This window comes from Artibeus jamaicensis, unplaced genomic scaffold, assembly GCF_021234435.1.
Source record: "Artibeus jamaicensis isolate MK-2021 breed Jamaican fruit bat unplaced genomic scaffold, CSHL_Jam_final contig_354, whole genome shotgun sequence".
Taxonomy (NCBI): Eukaryota; Metazoa; Chordata; class Mammalia; order Chiroptera; family Phyllostomidae; genus Artibeus; species Artibeus jamaicensis.
Window position 1 is genome coordinate 29,637,641 of NW_026521803.1, and position 25,502 is coordinate 29,663,142.

The 25,502-nt window shown below is 42.3% G+C and overlaps 1 protein-coding gene across 2 annotated transcripts in view; it reads right to left on the reverse strand.

The window, feature by feature from the left end:
• DYM (dymeclin) overlaps positions 1-25,502 on the reverse strand; it is a 280,176-nt gene that overhangs the window by 197,725 nt on the left and 56,949 nt on the right. For both annotated transcript variants that reach the window (XM_037165106.2, XM_037165105.2), the window contains exons 6-8: positions 22,462-22,534; positions 5,527-5,652; positions 3,853-3,995 (exon numbers count right to left, since the gene is read on the reverse strand). In XM_037165106.2, the coding sequence (XP_037021001.1) occupies positions 3,853-3,995; positions 5,527-5,652; positions 22,462-22,534 (342 nt within the window). The remainder of the gene's footprint in view (positions 1-3,852; positions 3,996-5,526; positions 5,653-22,461; positions 22,535-25,502) is intronic.

The window sequence follows — 25,502 nt, forward strand, 5'->3', positions numbered from 1 at the left end:
TTTAAATATAATATTGTATTAGTTTCAGGCATATACCCCAGTGATTAGACATTATACAACTTACTAAGTGGTCATCTCAATAAATCTTGTACCCATCCTCCACCATACAGTTATTAGAATATTAATGACTGGGGAGAGGGAAGGGAATTTCAGGGGAAAAGGGGAAAGGTTTACAGAAACAACTATAAAAGACACATGGACAAAAACTAGGAGGGGTAGAAATGGGAGGAAGGTGGGGAGGGCTGGGTGGGTGGGCTGGGCTGGGAGTAAAAGACAGAAAACTGTATTTGAACAATTAAAATTAAAAAACAGAAAAGAATATTAATGACTGTGTTCCCTATGCTGTACTTTACATCCCCACAACTACTCTGTAACAACAAATGTGTACTTTCAATCCCTTCATCTTTTACACCCATCCTCCCAACTCCCTCTGCCATCTGGCAACTATCAAAATGTTCTCTGTAGCTGAGCCTGTTTCGGGTCTGTTTGTTGGTTTATTCTGGATTTTAGACTCAACTGTTGATAGACATGTACTTATGGTCAGTTTACTGTTCATAATTTCATATTTTTTCTTCTTCTAAATAAGATCCTTTAACATTTCATATAATACTGGTTTGGTGGTGGTGAACTCCTTTAGCTTTTTCTTGTTTGTGAAACTCTTTATCTGTCCTTCAATTTTAAATGACAACTTTGCCGAGTCGAGTAATTTTGGTTGTAGGTCCTTGCTTTTCATCACTTTGAGTATCTCTTGCCACTCCCATCTAGCCTACAAAGTTAATGTTGAGAAATCAGCTGACAGTCTTATGGGAGCTCCCTTACTGGTAACTAACTGCCTTTCTCTTGCTGTTTTGAAGATTCTATCTTTGCCTTTAACCTTTGCCATTTCCATTATGATGTATCTTGGTGTGGGTCTCTTTGGGTTCATCTTGTTTGGCACTCTGTGCTTCCTGAACTTGTATGTCTATTTCCTTCACCAGGTCAGGGAAGTTTTCTGTCATTATTTTTTCAAGTAGGTTTTCAATTTCTTGCTCTCTCTCTCCTCCTTCTGGCACACCCATGACGTGAATGTCGGTACACCTGAAGTTGTCCCAGAGGCTCCTCACTCTACCTTCAACTTTTCGGATTCCTTTTTCTTTTCTGATTTGGTGTTTTTTGCTTCTTATATTCCAAATTGATGGTTTGATTTTCAGCTTTCATCTACTCTACTGTTAATTCCCCATAAACTGGTCTTTATCTCAGTTAAGTTAACTGGTGTATCCTCCCTTTCTCACTAGTTCTTTTTTATGGTTTCTATGTCCTTCTTCATGCTGTTGAATTTCTAAGTTCCCTTGAGCACTTTTTAAAATCACTGTTCTGAACTTTGTATCTGGAGGTTTGCTTGCCTCCATTTAGTTCTTTTTATGAAGATTTCTCCTGTTCTTTCACTTGGGACCTGTTTCTTTGTCTCTGCATTTTGGCTGCTCCCCTAAGTTTGCTTTTATGTGTTAGGTAGAGCTGCTACATCTCCCAGACTTGGTAGAGTGGCCTAATGTAGTAGGTGTCTTGTAGGGCCCAGTGGCACAGCCCCCAGGTACCCGAGCTGGGTGCTCCAGGGGTGTCTTTGTGTGGGCTATGTGCACTTTGACTGCTGCTGGCGTCACCAGGAGGGACTGACTACCAGGCGTTTCGGCTGTGAGGACCAACTGTGACTACAGTGGAGGAGCTGCTGTGTAGGAGTCGACTCTACGGATTGGGACTGGCTTCAGCGGGGCTTTGGTGCTCACCAAGCCTGCACCTTGGGTGTGGCACTCGTGGAGGTGGCAGCACTGTAACTCAGCAAGGTCCAAAGCTATCCACTGAGTGCACTGGCTCTGGACCTCCTGGCAGGTGCAAGCTCAGTCACTGCCTGTGGCCTACCTGGGGCCACCCAGAACAAGCCAGAGTAATCTGCAGATGGCTGCTACTTGTGCTGGGCTTGGAGGTGCCCAGGAGAGGCTAAGTTGCCAATCAAGGCCAGCTGCCACTAGTGCCAGACCTGAGACCACTTAGCAAGAGTTACAGGTACACTATGACCAGATGCTGCTTGTTTGCAATTTGTGAGCCTTTGAGGGATTTTAGAAAAGTCTCTACAGGCAGTCTGTCTGGAAAAGCCACAGGTAACGGCTTGGTGAGCTGGCAAGCCAGGTGGGGCAGGCTCTCAGCAAATCACCAAGGAAGGTGAACAGTGCGAGCCAGAAGACTTGGCACCCACCAGTCAGTTCCATTTCAGGGGGTCTCAGAAAAGGAATAATGGCCTCTGCCAGCAGTTGCATCTGACATAAAGTTGCCCCCCTTGCTCTCAGATAATTCAGTTCTCTGTATGCCCCTGACCCCTTCGAGCTGCTGTCTCAGCGCTGGAGCTCTGAGGGAGTGTGAGAAGTCCGTGCACTGGCCCTTTAAGAGGAACTGCCTGTGACTCCAGAAGTCCCGTCTTATTCCGCTATAGTCCTTGCTGGTTTTTACAGCCAGGAGTTGTAGGGATTTCTTTTCCCAGCACCAGAACCCTGGGCTGGGAAACCTGGTGTGGGGCTGGGACCCTTCACTCCTCAGAAAAGACCTCCACAGCTGAGATCCCCTCCCAACACACACAGGTGTGGGACCAGCCCATTCCGTGTCTCCGCCCCTTTGACCGCTCTCGATGTGGCTTCTTCTTTAAATCCCTATTTGTAGAACTTCCATTCACCTAGATTTCAAGTGGTTCTGAATGACGGTTGTTCTGTAGTTTAGTTGTAATTCTGTTGTGGTTCTGGGAGGCTTGGGGTACAGCACTTATCTATGCCATCATCTCGACTGGAAGTCTTCTCAGTTCCATTTAAAATGCCTCCAAACAGCCCTGGCCACATGGCTCAGTTGTTGGAACATCATCCCATACACCAAAAAGGCTGCAGGTTCAACTCCCAGTCAGGGCACATGCCTAGGTTACAGGTTCAATCTCTGGTCAGGGCGTGTACAGGAGGCAACCAATCAATGTTTCCCTCACACATCAATGTTTCTGTTTCTCTCTCCCCCTCCCCACCCCGCTTCCTTGGGTGAGGATTAAAAAACATTCCTTCAAACAGCTGAACTCTGCACTGTGTAATTAGGTACAGCATCTGCTAAGGGCACCGTGCAGACCTTACAACTACCAAAGTGTCAGTCTACTTTTTGTTTCTCCTTCAGAATAAACTGAAAGTTCAGTTTGCATAACCTCTCATGACACGGTCCTCCGCACCCACAAAGGGAGAACCAGAGGTTCCTGTGTACCTCTGGAGTCTGCAGGTCAGATCGCCGTGAGCGGAAACAAGGCTGTACTATATGGTGGGAAAGGACTTTCTTCAGTTAACAAAATTTGCTTCTAATCTGAGAAAATGCACATCTGTGTCACTTTCGATTTTATAACAAAACTCTTCAAGATATACAAATTAGTCATTAACCAATGAAACACTGAGTATAACAAGAAAACTATACCCAACTAGTCATGTAAAATCCTAACCAATGACGTCCCTAAAACAGAACTACCTTACAAAACACAAGCAGGTACGTTTCCAAGAACTTAATTGTTTTTATATTGTACAGCTAGAACTTATGTTAATATGCATATTTATTTACAATCATTTTTCTTGAAAAACAGTACCTTCAACCTATTCATTATTCGCACACATTTCAATGCATAAATCACTGCACTGAATGTAAAAATTAATGTTTTAAATTATTTCCAGTATGCACATTTACACAGCTGCACAAATCCAATATGAGACTGTCAGGAGAGGTAGCCAAGGGAGCGAAGTTACTTATGGCGAATTAAACACAGATTTCTGCGCACTGAAGAGCTGAGGCAAATCCGATAGGGCTTACTTGCTACTCCTGACGCAAGTCCATACAGCAGTCCGCCCCCCTCCGAATGCTGGGAGAAGACGTGTGCTCCTGGAGGCGGCGGCTTTTCTTGTCTGATAAAGTTATACAACAAGGTTTTCACAAGTTTGCTGGTGTATGGAAGACTACGCAGGAAGAAAAGAGAAGAAAATCAAACTCATACTTATGAGAGCCACCTGGTTTTATGCAACGATAAATACAATCTACATAACCTATTAAAACAAAAGGACTATCACAATTTAAAGTCTAGCCTGTCATATGACAGTGAAGACCGTGGGGTTTGAGGTCAGGCTTGAGGCTTCATTCTGTCTTCCCTCCTTACTATGCCATTAGTCACTGGTCAACTCACTTCAGCTCTTAAACTTAATTTATTCGTAATCTGTATAACAGGTAAAAATTATAAATTCAGTGCACAATAGTGTATCTGGCACTTGAAGGGAGGTAGTAATATAGAATCAGTAGGGGAAAGCAAGAATTAGAAAGCAATAGTACAAAAAGACTATACTTTTTAAGTATGAAACTATTCAATTTATGCATGTATGCAAAAATATATCTATATGTATATAGATTTTTAAAAATATTAATACTCTGTTTTTAAGTCATGGGATAAGGAGAAGGGAGAAAAAATAGGTGGAAAGGAATACATGTCCACAAGTTGGCGACAGATCAATTTCTGCAATCTACACGAAACTTCTCAATAGACTCTTGAGCCAAAAGCTCAGGCCCCTTTCCCTCTTACCAGTGCAGGTGCCATGAAGATACCCAAGGTAGTGAGAAGGATGTGAGGAATCAAAGCTCCCAACGCCCTGAGAACTTGAGTGAAAGCTACTTTATTTGTCATTCCTTTACGTTACAAAACTCTGCAAAGACTGTGTCGACAGAAGGCAGAGGTGTGTGTGTCTAGTATTCATCCGCTCCCATCCCCACCCACTAGAAGACTGTAAGCTTCTGCTCAGAGTACAGCCCCACATGCTAACATGTCTGGCACATGGTGAGCACTCAGTGAAAGTCTGTGACTGAATGAAAGGAGAAACAGCCAGTCAGAGGCCGCTGCAGCAGTCTGCACACGTGGCAGTGGGGCACAGGTTACAGCGGGTCAGACGGGACTGGGGAGAAGGGAAGAACCAAAACTAATTTCAATGAACAAATACAACTGGGTGACGGCTCAGACGGGATGACAGAGAAGCAAGAAGAAAGATGACTTGCACTTTTCAGCTCTACAAAGAAAACACTATAGAAGGTAACGAAGCTGGGGGATAAAGGAAACAGGAAGGATGGGCAGTTTGAACAAAAATTCAGTTCCTTGTGTACTGGGTCTGAAGTGCTGACAGAACAATCGGAGGAATAATACTGTGGTAAGAGTACAAGACCAAAAATACAGATTTATGTAATTAAAAACTAGACAAATCTATTTTTTTGTTATTTACTTTTAAGTTTTTCAGTTACAGTTAACACTCAATTTTATTTTATATTGGTTTCAGGCACAGTGCTTAGTCAATCATATAATTTACAGTGCCCCCACCCCCCCAGTATCTCCAGTACCCACCTGGCACCATGCATCGTTATTACAACACCACTGACTACATTCCCCGTGCTGTCCTTTACATCCCTAGGACTGTTCAGTTAAAAACGCAGACAAATCTAAGAGAAACATACCATCGACCTTGCATCAAATACTTGTGACTGATGCTCTGTCGCAAAACCTCCTTGTGGAAGAGTTGGCAGGAAAGGAAAGCAACCATTGTCGATATGGCTTCTACTGATATTTCATATGTGATGTCTCTGGAGAAACAGGAAACCACACAGAATAATGATCAGTCTGGAACATGAGGACACGGCTCTTTACTGAATAAACTACACGTTAAGAACTCAAACCTAAATATTCAACATGTTCCTAGGTTATATAAAATACTAATATGTTTAACATAAAAATTAGGTTAAGAACGAACATGAGACCCTTTCCCAGTCACTGGCTCACGTACCCGCGTCAGGTACCCATAACTTCTCTGTTTTCCCGTCCCGTCTCCCACTGAGTGACAGGTCTATCAGAGCACAGTGGGGACGATGACTGCCAGGACCGCACTTTAGAGCCACTCTAGAGGCCTTAGGTTCATCCCCGTTCAGTTGTAATGCGGAAACAAACGCTCGGATTGTAAAGCTGGAGAGAAATCACGGTGTGGGAAAGGCAACAACACCTTCGCAAGCTGGCAGTCACTTCACAATGAGAACAGTGGCGTAATGTACCTCTTCCGCCCCTAGTGTCCACAGTCTCAAGGCCAAGTGTGCATGTTCAGCAAAGTGTGAACAGTAAATACCTTATTCCTGTTTATCATGCATATTTCATTTATAAAGGACTATTTTTTCTCCTCCCGAGATCATTATCCCTTTTAGAAACAAATCTTTAAAAAAAAAAAAGGAAACAAAATTTTAGCTGAGAAGGGAGCTAAAAAGAGGAATAAATGCATCCAGAAACCTTCAGTTATTGCAAAAATTTAAGTATCGTTATTATGGCAACCAATAACATTTTAGACCAGGAAAATGGGAATCTCGACAACAGCAAAAAGAGTAAGAACTCCAAAAGAATATCAAAATATTTTTACAGAACTGAAATATTCATGGAAAGCCCGAAGAAAAATACTTACTACCTACTTAAATGAGGCTCATTAAACAAATTAAAGATAACTTGATTCTAGAACTGGGAAGCTTAAATTCTACCACATATTTAATGGAGTTGTTGCTGACAGAAATATCTTTTCAGTACAAAATACACAAAACACAAGAGGCTACTTAATCTGATAAAGGCAACAGAGAATAATCTAACTGGAATGATCTAAATTCTAAATGGATGATCTAAATTCTATGCAAATTAATCTTAAAGTTAATGCAATACCAACCAAAATTCTCAACAGATTTTTTTCCAGGAACTTCACAGGCTGACTTTAATTTTTATGAAACAACAAACTAATAGTTAAGTATATCTTCCCAGCACTACCTTATCTACCCGGCACTAAGTAAAGTGCTTCCCAGATGAGGTCAAGTTAAAGGAGTTCATTATCACCAAGCCCTTCTTATATGAAATGTTAAAGGGATTTATCTAAGAAAAAAAGATAAAAAATATGAACAGTAAAATGATAACAAACTCACAGCTATCAACAACTGAACCTAAAAAAACAAAAAACAAAAACAAACTAAGTAAACAACTAGAACAGGTACAGAATCACAGAAATGGAGATCACATAGAAGGTTATTAGCAGGGAGGGGGAGGAGGGAGAATGGGGCAAAAGGTACAGGGAATGAGAAACATGATTGGTAAGCACAAAATAGACAGGGGAGGTTAAGAATAGCATAGGAAATGCAAAAGCCAAAGAACTTATATATGCATGACCAATGAACATGAACTAAGGTGGGGGAATGCTGGTGGGAGGGGGTTGCAGGGTTGAGGGGAATAAAGGGAAGAAAAAAAATGGAATGACTGTAATAGCATAATCAATAAAACAGACCCACAAATCAATGCAGAAAAAAAATTGTATAGAAGACGGTGCTAGGAAAAACTGGCTCATTTCATAAAGAAAAATAATGATTCATCCCTATCCTACAACATACCAAATACCTACACTACTACAGATGAATTAAAGACTGGGATGTAAATGGCAAAACTAAAGTTAATAGAAGAAAATGTATAATGATACGTTTGTAACATAAGCACAATCAAGGACTTCTGAAATAAAAGCTGAAGAGCACAAACCACAAAGCCAAAAACTAAGGCAGCATTTAATTACATCAAAATTAAAGACTAATGTTCAACAAATAAAACTTTGGACAAAGTTAACAGGAAGATGACAGAGTGGAAGGAAGAACAAGAAACCAGTATCTAGAATATTACAAGCAATCCCTACAAATAGCAAGAAAAAAAGGCAAGAACTCCACTAGAATAAAAGAGCGAAAGATATAAATTGGTCAGTTAAAACAATATGCTGTCCCTTTACGCCCTGGAAAATGCAAAGCGGTGGCAAGCATATGATGATATACAAACCCTTCCATAGGGCTGATGGGAAAACTAATCAGTGAAGTCACTTTAGAGAACAACCAATGACCCGGTATATGTATATACGCCAAAGAAAAATGCCCAGAAGTATGTCTGAGGACTGTGGAAGACACCCTCTAAGTGACCCCAACAACCCCTGCTTCCTAATATTCATGGCCTTGTGTAGCTTCCTCCCCTTGAGTGTAGGCTGAATCCAGTGACACGCTCCTAACAAAGAGAATACAGCGGAAGTGGTAAGATGCCAATTCTGAGATCAGCTTACAAAGAGAAGGCGGCTTGTGTTGGGCATGCCCTCTCTCTTCCATTTGCTTTACCTGGGGGAAGCCAGGTGCCTTGCTGTGAGCTGACCTATGGAAATGTCCACCCGGCAAAGGCCTCCAGGCAACGGCCAGTGAGGAACTGAGGCCCTCAGGCCAACAGTCCTCGAGGAACTGGATCCCACCAACAGCCCAGTGAGAAATCTAGGAAGCAGGTCCTCTTTAGCTGAGGCCCCAGCAATAAGCTCAGCCACGACGTTATGAGACATTTGGGCCAGACACACCAAGCGATGCTGTACCCAGATTCCTGATTTTATGAAACTGAAACGACACTGTTTTATACAACCAAGTTTTAGGGGACTTTCTTATGCAGTAACAGATAAATGACATAAAGACGGTCACTATCGGTGGTGTTGCAAGGCAGCAGCAGTGCAGGTGCCCGCTCCCGAGAAGCCGCTGACGTGAAATACGGAGGATGCACACGGCGCAGGGTTTCCACAGCGACGTACTAGCCGTCCACCCAGAGGTGACTCTCAGCAGTTCTGAGTGGAGAAACTGTAACACGATTCTATTTATTTATGTACACTAAAAACATATGTACACATAAGAATAACATTCTGTACTTGAGCATACACATATAAAATATATGCATTAAACACATTAAAACTGCTATTTATGGGTAACTACCTAGTAGAACTTAAGATATAATAGTAAGTACTTAACAAATATTAAATGGAATGAACCAGCTACAATTTTATATTTAAATTTTTAATAAGTTAAAGTTACCTGCTTTGACAAGTTGGATATGTTTCATTAGTTTTTATACTGTTGCCATTTGCAAATCACCACAAACTTAGTAGTTTAAGAAAACATACGGTATTTTGCCATGTATAATGCACACTTTCACGCCCAAATTTTTGAGGGAAAAATAAGGATGTGCATTATCCATGGGAATTAGCATAAGGTGTGGGTGCACGTTACACACAGCAAATACGGTAAGAACTATCATACAGTTCTATAGTTTCAGTACAGGCTTCAAGGGACTGAAATCGGGTATCAGCAAGCTGCTGGAGGCTCTAGGGCAGAATCCACTTCCCTCCGTTTGGGTTGTTGGCAGATTCAGCTGCTCCTGGCTGTAAAACCCAAGTCTCCATTTTCTTGCTGGCTGTAAGCGAGGGAAATTCCCAGCTTACAGAGGCCACCTCATTCTTTGACTCATAGGTCCCTCCCTCCATCATCAAAGCCAATGCTGGCTCTGAATGACCCCTCATACTACATCTCTCTGACCCACCCTTTTGGTTTCCTCTTCTGCCTTTAAGCACTCTGATTAGATGGGGCCCACTAGGAATACAAGGATGGCTCCCCACCAAGAGGCCCTTAACTTTAAACCACAGCTACATCAGGTAGATGCTTCCTTGTATTCCTACTTTGCTGAGGTTTTTCTCAAGAATGAATACTGGATTTGCTCAAATACTTTTTGCACATTTACTGAGACATCATATGGCTTTTCTCATTTATTTTGTCAATGTAGTGTATTAATACTGATTGATTTTCAAGTGTTAATAATACTGCATTCCTGAGACAAGCTCCACTTGGTTATGATGTATTATCCTTTCCATATATTGTTAGATGCAACTTGCTAATTTTTAAAACATTTTTCTACTTTCTTTTTATGTAATGTTATAATTAGGCTTTAGTATCAGGGTTATGCTGGCCTTTTAAACCAAGTTATCCCATCTGCTTTTGAAAGACTGTATTGAAATACGCACCTCATGATGTAATGCTGAACAAAGACAGCAGGATAGTGTGTAGCATATGAATGAACACACATTCATGAGAAGAGATAAGTTACAGGTGACTCTCCTTCCATCCCCACTCATCACCCTTTGCCCTCTTCTCCCTCCTTCCCCACCTCCCACTGCCCCTCTGGTCACTACCACACTGTTGTCTGTGTCTACGTCTAACTTAAAATTTTAAAACAGGGAGGGCATAAAGAAAATGAGCTAGAGAAACCGGTTTGCTCCAAACTGGTTGTCTCCCTCGGGAAATTTCCTGGAAAAAAAATATCATGAGAGACAGGCCGAGGATAACACCTAATCTGACTCTGACCACAGATCCTTTATGAGCACTTTTATGTGTTTGGGTATTTGAACAATATAAATGTATCATCTGTTTGAAAATTAAATTAATCAAGAACTAAAAACAGAGGACTGCCATAATATTAAACTTTTATTGATTAAAATCTGATGACATATTGAAATAAGAGCAAATGAAAACTGAGCCACAGTGCAGTCTGCAAGAAGTCAGCGGCCCGAAGTTAGAAAACCCAGGGCCTGCTCCTAAGTTCCTTCCCCATGAGCTCGCTGTGTTGTCTCCAGCCTACAGCCACCTCGGGGTCTCGGTTTTCTCATTTGTAAGTTAGTGCATTAGGCACTAACTGTCATGTTATGTCTGATGTCATTTCTTCTGTAACTTTCTGCGATGCTCAAAAAAATTCAAAGCAATGTTAGGTTCCCATGAAAACAAAATTTAAAATATATTAATTGGGCTATCAAGTGCCAAATAATCAAGGAAAAGAGCCAGAGAGACCAATACTTGAAAGAAACCAAAATTCTACCATGCTGAGTATGGTGGTTTTTAAAAGATGAAAAATGTTGTAAGCTCACAGATCTTTCTTGTTTAATGTCCTTGTATAATCTTCAGAAGATTTTCATTACACAATCACCAAAACAAAGTCAACTTTAAAAAGCCAAAGTGTTGTTTTGGCTGCCATATTACCCCAAGAACTTTCCACCATCTGGCTGAAATGTCCTAGAACAAACTACTGTTGGAGCAAGTTATTAATTTCATGGGAAGAAAAAAAAGACAGGCGCCATGACCTCGCACTGGGCTGCAGGGGCAGAGTGGAACACTTGGATAAAGACAAAAGCCCTCGCGAAACGGGTGTTAGTGTTGGCTGAGGGCAAAGTCAACGAACACAGAGGAAAAAAACATCCTCCTCTGACTTACTACTGGATAAGAAACCAAACGGTACTGTAAATGGAACATAAGTTTAACAAAAACAACTGGCAAGTTCAAAGGAGTAAGACCAGAATTTTAAAATATCAGTGTCATGCCAACACAGAGAGTCTAAAAGTAAAATGCAAGTAAAGGTTAAAAAGTAGTACAGATAATGTCAACAGTAGTGATGGCTCGTTTTAAAAGTCAACAAAATCAAAGCCGTGGCAATACTCCTCATTTATAACAAGTCTTAGCAGTGGGACAGAAAGTGCCTGGAGTCAGGAGTCAACAAACATGAGTGAGAGTCTCAGAACTGTCACTCATTACCCTTAGCTCCCAGCTTACCTGTCTGCTTCATCATCTGCCAAAATTAAGGAGGTGAATGAAATAAACTCAAATACCCATTCCATGTTTTGGGGGCTTCTCGGAGAACTAATATTACATATGTAACAATGTATCAAATGTGTAAAATACAGCCACAAATTTTTTTGAAATAAAGTTCAACAAGCAAAAAGAGCTCTTAAAAATATCCTAAAAGCTCAAAAACTAGTATGAATTGATAAGATGGATACATAATAATAAAGCAACTATACCAAAAGGTTATGTGGATGTCTAAAATGCAATTATACCAACTTAAACACTGCATTCACAAAACGAGGAACAATGAGTGAAAACAGCTCTCAGTTATTAGAAATGATTGCTACGCCTTCATGAAAAGTTAGAAATGTCTTTTAAATATATGAAGAGATGCTCGACCTTGCCTGTGATGAGAAAATGCAAATAAAAATTACACTCTGATTTCCATTTTTAACTGACAAAAAATTGTAATATACAATATTCACAAGGCTCTGTGAAATGATTTTGGTTCGGCTATAATTGGTTTAATCTTTGCAGGAGGCAATTTTTATCAAATTTATATTTTTATCAAATTTTAAACTGTATGCATTTAATTTCAACTCTAGATTTATATGACGAGTATATATGCATAAAGGGCATTTGTGGCATGTAGTATATCCAGACAGCGGAATATTATTCGGCACTAAAAAGAAATGAACTATTAAGCCATGAACACAGGGGAACCTTAAATATATGTTTATTACTAAGAGAATGGAGCCATCTGAAAAGGCTGCGTACTCTATGGTTCTGACTACAGGACAGTCTAGAAAAGGCGGAGCTTTGGAGACAGCGAAAGGATCAGTGGCGGGTAGGGGTTGGGACGGGTGGAAGGGATGAACAGGCAGAGCACAGAGGCTGTTCCAGGGACTGAAACTACCTTTATGATACTGTAATGATGGATACATGTCATTATACATTCGTTACACCCATAGTACATGCAATACCAAGGCCCTGGCTGGGTAGCTCAGTCCCAATATGCCACGGTTGGAAGTTCAATACCAAGTCAAGGCACACAGAAGAATCAACCAATGAGGCCCTGGATGGGTAGCTCAGCTGGTTAGAGGGTATAGATCACAAGTTCAATCCTTAGTCGGGGCACGTATACAAGAATCAACCAATGAACGCATAAATAAGTGGAACAACAAATCAAAGTTTCTCTCTCTCCCTCTCTCAAAACCAATAAAGAGTTTAAAAAGATTGTACACCAACAGTGAACCTTACTCTACTCTATGACTTCAGGCGACAATGCCATGTCAGTATCGGCTAATTCACTCTAAGTGCACCGCTGTGATGCAGTGTTCACAGCAGGGGGGCCTGTGCATGTGTGGGGTCAAGGAGGGCATGGGAACTCTGTACCACCACGCTCAATTCTGCTGTGAACCTAAAACTGCTCTGAAAAATACAGCCTATTAATTTTTTTAAATAGTGTTATATTATTTAGAAATATAAAGGTAGGGTAATAGTAAAGGTTTAAATAAATTGCCAGAATAGCTAAGAATTAAAAAAGATTTTCTACGGGGGGAAAAAGGAATCAAAGGAATAAAACAAAGAACAATTGTTTCCATCATAAGCCTTCTGTGCTATTTGATTTTTTTCTCAAATCAGGTGTAAACTGCATTCAAAATTTAAAATAACTGGGCCTGCATCGTGACGAGTATTAAATATCCAAATGCAATGTAATGGGATTATGCCTGAAAAGAAATTACTTTGTAAAGAATTGATTTATAATTTATACAGGTGGCACAAAAAAGAAAAAAATCAACCATTTGTTGACAAAATTAAAATCTGCACTTAATGTTAAGCCACCTCATTCATACTTTGCTATACATGTATTAATAATAGTAAAAGATATTAACAAAAGCATTCTGTACCAGTCTTGCTTTTTAAAAAGTAAAAATTCTTTGAAGGCAGAGAGAGACAGTGGGCATTTCAGGGCTGAGCTACATCAAGCATCCTGCAAAGCGGCCTTAGGAAAGTCATGTCCCCTCTCTACTTCAATCATATATATAAAACAAAAGGGCTAGGGTAAGTTTTTTTTAAGCTTAATTCTAGTTCTAAAACTCCAATGAACATGTGACTCTGAATAGCCTGTAACTTAGAAGAAAACAGGCACACAAGGGCAAAACAGCCGCCAGGACTGGAGACTCTGCTCCTGCTGGTCCTTCACACCTAATGCCAGGTCCCCGTCCCCCCCCTCCCCCCCCCAGCCCCCCAGCAGCCAGAGAAACTCCCCCAAGCAGCCTGCGCGGCAGAAACGGCTCGGTTCCCCCTCAGATGACTCAGCCTTGTTCTTTTGAATCCCGGACATCCTATGGCCTGTGATCACCACACTTGTTAATGACTTTTTCCTGAGAAATCTAAAATATGAAAAATAACTCAGAAGCAAATAAATTCAGTATTTTTCTTGAGCACTTAGTGTGTGTGTAAGATATATACTATAAAGCATTTTTTAGGTTTATGAAAGCACCTCCGAGTACATTTCTCTCATCTGCAGTACAATCCTGAGCAACAGAGCAGTGGGGAGAGTGCTGGACAGACCCGCCCCAGGACACGTGCTCCTCCCAGCTGCTGGCCGCTCTAGTGCAGAGAAGGAGACGAGGTGCTGAACCGTCAACCGGCCTCGCTGTCCCTTCAGTAGCTATGTGAACCGGTCTCCGAGCCCGTGCACGTCAGCTCTCATATCTAAAATATTAAACCACCAAACTCGACATCTTCAAAAGTCCTTTCCAAGTGATGCTGTGACCTACTAACCCCAACTTTACAGTGAGAGCGCTGAGGCCCGGAGGAATACTGATGGTCAGTGGTTGAGCCCTGACGCCAACCCGACCTTCTGGGGTCAGGATCGGTGGTGGTTGTGCGCTACAGAGTACATCCTGCACTTTTCAGCAGTGGTCAGTGGAGCATTTGTGAACAACCTGAGCACAGGTCTTGTAAAACAAACATTTCTGGGGCTGAATAATATTTTGCTCAGATTTCTTCAATAAACCGAGTTAAGGTTTACATATTAAAATTTTTAAACAGGCATTTTTTCCCCCAGGAGGCACCAAAGATCCATTTTTAAGCTAAAAAGCTATTGTGAACTTAACATAAAAAACTGTATCGGTACCTGAAACACTATCACCTTTAATCCAGTGCTGGTAATGTCATCAAGGCCTAGTTCCACCAGAAGCTGGACTAGATCTTCACCTGGCGGCCCCTCAAACTTAAGCGCTGACTTGCTTTAGCCACACCCACCCCAGCAAGACCGCATGGGGGGAAGTATCTGGGCATCGCCATGCAGGGCTGGAGGAAGGCATCCTCCAGCAGTCAGGCCCCTCACTGCCGACCACGATCTCTCCACGTTCTTCACCCTCTTCCAGCAGCAACTGGTAGACTTAGAAGGAAACTGTTCACAACTCTTCAGGTTCGAGAACCATGTAGTCACTGTCAGCACCAAAATTTTTCAATATTCAAATTTTCCACAGTATGACTGCTAAGCCAATACCATTAGTCTAAGAGGGTTGAATCAATGTGCATTTGATATCATTTTATTACATTTCAAAAATTCTAGGCCCTGGCTGGTGTAGCTCAGTGGACTGAGCACAAGCCTGCGAACCAAAGCATCATCAGTCTGATTCCCAGTCGGGGCACATGCCTGGGTTGCAGGCCAGGTCCCGAGTATGGTGTGTGCTAGAGGCAACCATACATTGATGTGTCACTCCCTCTCTTTCTCCCTCCCTTCACCATCTAAAATAAATAAAATCTTAAAAAAAATCCTGTGAGTAAAGTGAATTTTATAAAGATTCCTAATCATTTTTATCCTTCTTCAAATACTTTCAAAATGGATTTTAGAGAAATAGCTTTAAATATACATACTGTTCTTTTAAACCCTAATACACAGGGAACCCTAAACATAATCGAACCTTTACTCCTGCAAACATTTAAGTCTTTACTCCACCAAACAACACAGCTTCTCCACCCAATTTCCCACATGTCCTCTGCTCTGATCAATCTGATGCACTGTATTCTTTTATTCGTGCACCCAAGCGGGCCCTATCCAGCTCCTTTCTGCCTCTTTAACGACCCAGCCACTGCTGATCACTGTGACTCAAAATGACAGCAGCAATCACCAGCTGCTCCTCTTCCTGGGCTACGTAGCTACCCATCCCTAAGCTTGTCGAAGGTCGCCCTTTTCTTTGCTCAGGGCCTAGTATAGTAGAGGCACATAATATATTCACAACACATTTTTTTAGAATGAACTCAACGAAAAAGAAATTATTATACTGTGAAGGGATAATCTGGGGACTTCTGAAATATAAATTGTCCCTAACCTACACGACCCCACACTAAGCAACATTTATAACTAATTAATCTGCCATTTCCTTAAATGTTGTTAGATGTTATTTCTCAAGACTTTTCCGTTTCCAGGAGCCCCTTTCTACCACTAATGTCTAAAAGACATCGGATCTTTATGACACAACGCACCAACTGCAAAGGGCTTTGAGTCCATACACTTGCAATGGAACACGCCTTGGACAATGTCGTGTTTCCGCGCAGACAAGATGCTGGGAGTGAACAGAATGCTTTAAGCGCACTGGATGGGTTGTGCCCCTAGTGATTCACGGATTCAACAGTTTTTTGGGAGTCAGGCTAATCTGAGTTCAAGTGCTACGGCCATGAGCAAAACAAATGCTGGCACAGAGGAATCTGTGTTTTCATGGAGCTCACAATATGGAATATTCCGACAGAAATTAAAGCATGATAAAAGGACAGAGAGTGAGAGGGGTGCTATTTTGGGGTAGGCAGAGCAGCTGTTCCTAAGATGCAGACCTTTGAGCAGAAAGAAGCTTGAAAGGGAGAACACGAGCCATGCAGGTTTCTGAGGGGAGACATTCAAGGGAAGAGAAGAAGAAAGGGCAAAGGCCTTGGAGACAGGAGTGGCCTGGCCGGTTCCAAATTAGCAAGGACACCAGTGTGGCTCGAACAGGATGAGTGAGTGGTGTGGGTGGGCAGGTCAGCAGATAACCCCATGGACTCGGGGAGCAGACAAGTCCCACCACAAAAGGCAGACGCACACACCACCCTCCCCCCGAAAGGCAGTGAAGGCAACCGGTTACGAAGATCTCACCTTCACCGGGACTTATTTAAAAAACTAGGTAATGTTTTTAGATTAAACTGTAACTTAGAAATCTGCAAACCAGGGCCAGGCTGGGAATTAAAGCGTCCCAGTGCTCGGAGTTCGCGGGCCAATGAAGGAGAACACAGAGTCAGAGATGGACCCCAGAGGAAGAGGCTGTGTGTTTCGCCAGGACCAACAGAAAGGCCGGCTCTGTCCAGAGCGGTGGCACTGGAGAAAAGGAGAAGGACCACTCCTGACAATGGCACCATCATTTACAGCTGACAATGATCACTCTGAAACAACTCCAGCAACAATAACAGACAAAAAGACATAAAAGAAAAAATACTCATTTCTAGCCCTCAAAATAACCTCTACTTCATAATTAGAAAACATTACAAGCAATCTCTAAGACTGGGATGTCCAACCCACAGCCTACAGGCTGCCCGGCCCAGGATGACTATGAATGTGGCCCAACACAAATCATAAATTTACTTAAAACCCTTTTTTTGCTCATCAGTTTTCCTTAGTGTTTGTGTATTTAACATGTGGCCTGAGACAACTCTTCTTCCAGTGTGGCCCAGAGATGCCAAAAGGTTGGCCACCCCTGCAACACGTAACTGCTTCTGATGCTGGGCCCCCCTAAACTCCACCCCCCAGGGTCTCAACTCAGCTGTCACAGCAACACTGAGAACTGGCACACTGTTCTGCTTTCTGAGTGTTCAACTCCATCCTGCCGACAATGTTTTTTCTATCATCCTCTCTATTAGTGTCTTGAGAAAAACACCTGTATCTGTCTTTATCCCTTTTGCACTCGCTTCCTTGAGATCAAGCAGGTATAATAATTAAAGACAAGCCTTTAATTTTGGAAGACATTTCAACCATAGTGGGATCAACCCAATATACTGTGCAAAATGTAAATCATGAGCACACACATGACTTAATCTTTAAATACATAAATGCTGAGAGGAGTTAAGGAAGAAATTCTGTAAGATGTGCGATTTTAATTCTGACTTTGAAGATGAATACCTCAGAGAATTAGTATTTTATTAAGAAATCCAAACTGAAAAGCCCTATCGAATAACTACGTAAAAGTCCATTTTCATCACAAATAATTCCTTCAAATTCTGAGAGTTTATCTAAACTGCTGCAGTGATCTTGTTCTCTTAACACTAAAGTATCATTTAAAACCCAGTTTACAGATCTCTAAGTATCTATCTACATTGTTGGTAATGACTTGCTTTCGATGTTAAAAGTGATTTCACAGCCTCACAAGAACTGTGTCCGCTTGGAATCCCCCTCAGTGGCTGCCGGACCGGGATTCCTGCTGGGGTCCACACACCAGCGCAGCACTGGCAGGCCTGGCCTTCCACGCTGACGCGCACGTTTACAGCAAGACAGACGGTGCTCAGTTTTCCGGGCATCCCGGTTTCCGAGTGTTAGTTAACGTTCCTCCTTAAATTATACACTGATCCGCAACACTGCACCGCAGTTACAGCAGAGGAAACCCTGAAGGAGTAATTTGGTTTCACATGGAAACGGTTACCAAGACAAACCTTCTCGGAGGACGAAGTTCCAAGAATATTAAATCATAAGAAATTGTTTCAGCAGCTGGATAAAGCTGAGTGTACATAACACAAGACATCTGGTTCTCCGTGCATTTTCAGTTCATTTAAAAAGTATAAACACATTAAAACACTGACATGTCTGATATATTAACACTGTCGGCTTGCTCCCCGAGAGTATTAAGTGGCAGTCTCGTTAGTACACTCATGGCTTATTTACTACTTCCATCCCCCTTAACTTCAAGATATTTTGTCAACAAAGGGAAAAAACATATTCATTTAGAAGATCCCGATGGTCTTTTTAAGGACATAATGTAACAGAGGTGGTGCTATTTCAAAACTGAATCTGGAGCACACGAAGCATCACATACCAGGACAAGTAAACAGCAGACGACCGGTGCCCCCCTCCCACATTTGACCATACGTAACAGAAGCCTAACCACAGAGGCTTAAGCAAAATAAGGGTTTATTTTTTTCATGTAATCAGAAATCCAAAGATAAGTGATCGGTGTGATCGTTCCACAGTATCATCCATGCCCCGTGCTCCCGGGACACGGTCCTTTGCACACGGTGGGCACCATCATATTTTTAAGATGGCTTAAGTGCCACCTCCACATTCCAGGAAGAGAGAGGACACAGATCAAACAGCTAAAGGCACGTGCTCTACAAGCTCATCACTTCTGTTCACATGTAATTGGCCCAAACCGTCACAGGGCCGCATTTTGAGCACATTCAGTTCCCAAGGTGCCTAAAACCTAGGCTGGGCCCCCGCACAGTACTGGAGATCTGTTGGAAAGGAAGGTGAGGAAGGACTGTCAGGCATGCTAATAGCTAAGTCTGTCACGAGAGTTCAATGTGCACAGGACACTTCCCCTCCCCTTCCCTAGCAGGCAGGTGACTCCTCAGGCACCTCGGCCCTGCCTTCCAAGCTGCTCGTCACTAGGCCAGGTCACAGCAGAGCTCAGTGGCTCTCCTTCCTAGGCTGCATTATGATTCTGGATGCCACGCTTACACACAACAGAGGCCAGAAGCCCACTTTTCACAAACACTGTCTTTCCTCTTTGGACTATCAGCAAATAGCACATTTCTACTGACATCCCATGAAGATGGAGATTCTATGATAGTTTAGTCTTAAAATCTACTTCTTGTTTTTTAAATATATTTTGTTAATTATGCTATTACAGTTGTCCCATTCCCCCCTTTCATTCCCCTCCACCCTGCACACCCTCTCCCACCCACATTCCCTTCAGTTCATGTCCATGTGTCATAAGTTCTTTAGCTTCTACATTTCCCCTACTACTCTTGCCCTCCCCCTATCTATTTTCTACCTACCATCTATGCTACTTATTCTCTGTACCTTTTCCCCTCTTTCCCCTTCCCACTCCCCTGTTGCCAATCCTCCATGTGATCTCCATTTCTGTGGCTCTGCTCCTGATCTAGCTGTCTGCTTAGTTTGCTTTTGTTTTAGGTGTGGTTGTTAATAACTGTGAGTTTGCTGTCATTTTACTATACATGCTTTTTATCTTCTTTTTCTTAGATAAGTCCTTTTAATATTTCATAAAATAAAGGCTTGGTGATGATGAACTCCTTGAATTTGACCTTATGTGAGAAGCACTTTATCTGCCCTTCCATTCTAAATGAAAGCTTTGCCAAATAGAGCAATCTTGGATGTAGGTCCTTGCCTTTCATGAGCTGCAATACTTCTTTCCAGACCCTTCTTGTCTACAAGGTCTCTTTTGAGAAATCAGCTGACAGTCTGATGGGAACTCCTTTGTAGGTGACTGTCTCTTTATCTCTTGCTGCTTCTAGGATTCTCTCTTTCATTTTAATCTTGGCTAATGTAATGATGATGTGCCTTGGTGTGTTCCTTCTTGGGTCCAACTTGTTTGGGACTCTCTGAGCTTCCTGGATTTCCTGGAAGTCTATTTTCCTTTGCCAGATCGGGGAAGTTCTCCTTTATTAATTGTTCAAGTAATTTTTCCACTTGTGGCTGTTCCTCTTCCCCTTCTGGTACCCATATAATTCAGATGTTGGAACGTTTAAAGATGTCCTGGAGGTTCGTAAGCCTCTCCTCGTTTTTTTGAATTCTTGTTCTTCATTCTTTTCTGTTTGGTTGTTTCTTTCTTCCTTCTGGTCCACCTCATTGATTTGAATCCCAGTTTCCTTCCCATCACTATTGGTTCCCTGTGCATTTTCCTTCATTTCACTTAGCATAGTTTCCTTCATTTGTTCATCTAATTTGCAACCAAGTTCAACCAATTCTGTGAGCATCCTGATCACCAGTGCTTTGAACTGTGCATCTGCCAGGTTGGCTATCTCTTCGTCGCTTAGTTGTAATTTGCTGTGGAGCTTTGATCTGTTCTGTTTGGGCCTTTTTTTTTGGCTTGTCGCACCTGTTATGTAGTGAGGGGCGGAGCATTAGGTACTGAACAGGGTGGGGCGACCCAGTCGCTGTGTTGTGACACTGTATGTGGGGGCGGGGTCCGAGAAGGAACAATGGGGCTTGCTCCGCTCTGTTGGATTTCAGTCCCTTCCCCTGCTTTCCTCAAGCAAACTGGGCCCTTCTGGTGCCAATCCCCATATAGGTGGACTTTTGTACATTCTAGGACCCTGTGGGTCTCTCCAACTAAGTCTCCTGTGAGGCTGGGAGTCTCCCTGTGCCTCAACCCCAACAGGTGTTTTCAAATGGTGTTTTGAGCCTTTATTTACTGGCCCTGGGACCCTGGGTTGCATGGTCTGTCTCACTCCCCAATTTTGCCTGGTTTATCTGTGCACAAATGTGGGACCGCTGCCCAGTCAGCTGCCTTGCACACAATGCCTCGCTTCATAATTGCCACCTCGCTGTGTCTACCAGTTGCCAGCCCACACCCGAAGTCTGCCAGCCGCCACCTGTGTGCCCAGGGTCCACCCACGGCTGTCTTGCGCACCTGGGTGCCTTGCACGTCCAGTGCCACCACTTTTTGTGCCGAAACCCCTCTCTGCCCAGCTGCCCAACTCTGCCCTGCCTACCGGTCTGGATGAAGGTGTCTATTTTATCTCCGTGGGTGTCCGACTTCCATACAGTTCAATTTTCTGTCAATTCTGGTTGTTATTTTGTTTCTAAATTGTTGTTGTCCTTACTTTGGTTGTACAAGGAGGCAGCGTGTCTACCTATGCCTCTATCTTAAACTAAACTCAAAATCTGCTTCTTTATTTTAAAAATAAATAATTTCTTTGAAATATGTATTCTCAGCAAGGATATCATCTCCCCACCTGACCCAGAGAATAAAAATTAGTTATTTGAGGTGAAAAACATCACAGATATTGTAATGATTTGTGACTTTCCAAGAGGGAGAAACAATTAAGAAAAAAATGTCTAAAAGGGCTCCTTAGGCGATTCAAAAAATGGTTGCTAGTAACTGCTTTAAAAGAACAGACATTTTGAACCATGCTGGAATTGCATTCCGTTGCTGTGACAGAAATCCAGCACAGTAAACAAATGAGGGTCTGTTCTTCTCACGTGAGAAGAAGTCCAGGAGGCAAGAGGGGGCTTGGAGACCGGTACTTGATGAGCTGGGTCAGCTGCTCCACAGCATCAAAGGGTTCTCTGGGAATATCTCAGTGCACGGTGCCCACAGGGCCGTGGAACTCGAGGGCCACGCCCACGTTCTGACGGCAGGAAAGGGGGGCTGTCCAGAAGAGAAAGGCAGGCCTCCCAGTTGAGGCAGGTTCCCTCAAAGAGCTTCACTCACACTTCACTGGAGAACTTCCCCTTCAGCTCAGTGACCATATCCAGCTTTAAGAAAAGATGGACATGAAAATCTGACCTCTCCAAAAATGGCCCAAAACAAAACCAGGAAGTAAAAAAGAAGGGAAGAGCAATAATGGGTGAACAACCAGCTGCGTCTACCGCATGTGAGTCAGTCTCAAACTGCTTCTCTCTTAAACCCAGGTTTGCAGAGATGTGTAAGATCTCTTATTACAGAGATTAATCTAATTCTGTGCCTACCATACGCTTAGTATTGCTAAGAGTTTGATTATTCTCCTCTCAAAACTCAAAATTCTTGCTCTGATGATGGATAGTCAGTTTCAACATTATTAGGCAAGAACAATCAAAGAACTCCATGAATGTACAACCCTCAAAAGGCGAACGTGAAAGTACTGTACCAGGACCCACAAACTCTTCAACATCATCAGCTGCCATCTGCAATATACGAAGAAGATAAAACAATCCCCGGTGTGGCCAGAACTTACAAGAGTGGAATATCAGTGATTAACTGCATCAAACAGCAGACTAATTCTTCCAAAAGATCTTCTGACTCAGAACCTGGTGAGACACACAAACAGGTTGTTAACTAAGTATAAAACAGAATGGAGTTGTTTAAAAGTTCAGTTTTTATTCCTAAGGAGAGTAAGAACAGCAATTATCACATAAACTCAGACATTAATGTCGACCTCTGAGTAAAATCCAAATCATGCACAAAGTTTGCATCTATTATGATTTTCATCTAATAGAGCATCTATTAGATGCAAAGTTTGCATCTAATTTTGAACATCAGCTATTAATTATATAGTTTTTAATGCTTGAATGGATCTTATGACTTCTATAGGGCAGTAGTTTTCAAACTTCTTATACTACACTATGTTTTTTAAATGAAATCTTATACTAAAGTCAAATATATAAAATACATTTAAAAAACCAAGCTGTCCTAGCCGGTTTGTTTGAATCAGGAGTAGAGTACCTGTATTCCCTCCCTGCTATAAATAACTGACCTTGACCTTCTTTATAGACCTCACAGAACCTTTTCTGAACCTGTGGGAAATCCACAGATCACAGACTGAAATGGTGTAAGAATCCAAACACCTCTTTTTTTTTTTTAAGGTTTTTCTTTTTTTTTTAAATATTTTATTTATTTATTTTTCGAGAGAGGGGAAGGGAAAGGGAAAGGGAAAGAGTGGGAGAGAAACATCAATGCATGGTTGCCTCTCATGCATCCCCTGCTGGGAACTGGCCTGCAACCTAGGCATGTGCCCTGACTGGGAATTGAACCTCGATACTCTGGTTCACAAGCCCGCGCTCAATCCACCGAGCTATGCCAGCCAGGGCTAAACACCTCTTTACAGACAAAAAGCCAAAGGTAAAATGGATTCCCAAGTCACAGAACAAGTGGCAAAGGCAGGCTGGCTTTGGACAAAACTGCCACACCAACTCCAAAAAATTCTTTCCTTCCTCCATTCCTATGACACCTTATCTCTAACCCCCTCTCCTTTTATTCATTCCCAGTGTCCGCTTCCCCAGAATACCCTTCAACTGCTGGTGTGTGCCCCAGAGTTCCGCCACTGGCTTTCTTCTCCTCTCTTCTCACTCCCTATGATCTCCTGTAACAATCACCTGTTGTATGCTGGTGATGCCTCAATCTACAGTTTTCCTCTTGGTCTCTCCACTGAACGTCACATCCTCATATCCAGTTATCTGCTGGTCATCTCCACGTAGATGCATCACCAGTACTCAAAGCTCAACGTGGACAAAACTGAACTCGACTGTCTCAATGCTTCAAATCTGCTCATTTGTTCTTTAGTCTCCTTTCTGGTGCTGTTTCAGTTAACCCAAACCCCAAACACGGACTCCTCTGGTACTCAGCCCAGGGTCCTCTCTGTGTTTCCTCTTTTCTTCATTCCATGTCATGCCTTCATTCATTATTTCATGATCTCAGTTCAGTAAAACAAGTTTACTAAATTAAAACTCACTTTTGAACCTTCCTACTAGTATTCCTTCTAAGTTTACTCCTCTCCAATCCAAACTCCAGACTGCTATCAGAGGGACCTAACTAAATTCCATCCTTTCAGCCTCCTGGCTTAGATGTTTTCAGTGGCTTTAAGCTGATGGCTGCCACGTACCCAAAGAAACTCCCAGCTCCAAAGTGCAGCACGCCAGACCCTTCAAGACACAGGTCCTGCATCCCTTCCTACCTTTATCTCGCACCATTATTCCTTCACAATTCATATCCCAGCGATACCAACCTACCTACTACCTGCCACTTTATGCCTTCTCTCTGCCTGGAACCACAGAAACCTAATTTTTTTTTAAAAAGGCAATCTTTACCCATCTGAACCATCCTAAGTCTTCCTTTCCTCCACAAAACCCAACTCTCTTGCCTGGCCTTGAACAAGAATAACCATCTAGACAACATCTATGCCTTGTGCAGTGAAAGATTTCACTGCATATTTTGGCTACATTATATCATAATTTCTCTCTACATGCAATCAGGCCCCTATTGGACTCTGTATTTGTCGAAGATAATAACTGACAAAGACCTTGGCATGTGATGAACTGAACCCAGCTGTCTAAGTAAAAATCTAACGGTTATTTCCAAAGCATCAAAGCACTTGGAGTCTCAAAAGAGTTTAGCAATTCTTTTTCCTAGACCACAATCACCTTGTAGTCAGAAATTCTGAAGAAATCCCTTCCCGCCTTGCCATAAATAGAATTGGCACAGTAACCCTCTGAGAGGTGAGTGCCAAGCTTGAAGAGAACATTAAATTACACCAATCAAGGCTTAGAAGAATACACAGCAAGAATCAGTTCAATAACCTCATTAAACTCACTCTAAGAGGTAGGCATACTAGCTCAACGAGTGAAGAAAGTAACATTTGTCTCTGAGGCTACACAGTAAGGAGTAGATCTAACTAAAATCCTTCTCATTGTTAAAGCCATCCAACATAACCCAGGTGAGTTAACAACCTATTCCAACAAGCTGATTTGCTAGCATATAATATAAACTCAATACATGTTTATTAAACCATCATTCCTTGGCTCATCCTACAAAATGAAGTGACCTAACCCAAAAAGAACAATTAACATCATTCATCAATTCCTTAAAGAACATTTCAGAGCAAATGAGCTGGCCAGTTTAATAACATACTAGAGATCAGGAAAGGCACCAGTCATATATGGGATGTGGGTGAAGTGACTGGAAATGGGGCGACTGCTGGGCAAACCTCTAGAAGCCAGGCAGCAGCACTGTCCTCTCTCCAAGGCCTCCCCGCAAAGAGCCACAAAGTGGTGAAGCAGGTTGCCCTGCCCTGGCAAGTCCCTAAGGCTCCACCCCACACAATTGGCAGGTGCCTTTTCTAAGACAGGGAGTCAAAGCAGCTCTATCTAATGCACAGAAACAAACACAGGGAGGCTGCCAAATTGAGGAGACAAAGAAATGTGGACCAAATGAAAGAACAGAACAAAACCCCAGAAAAAAGTATTACACAAAATGAAGATAACCAATCTATCAGATACAGAG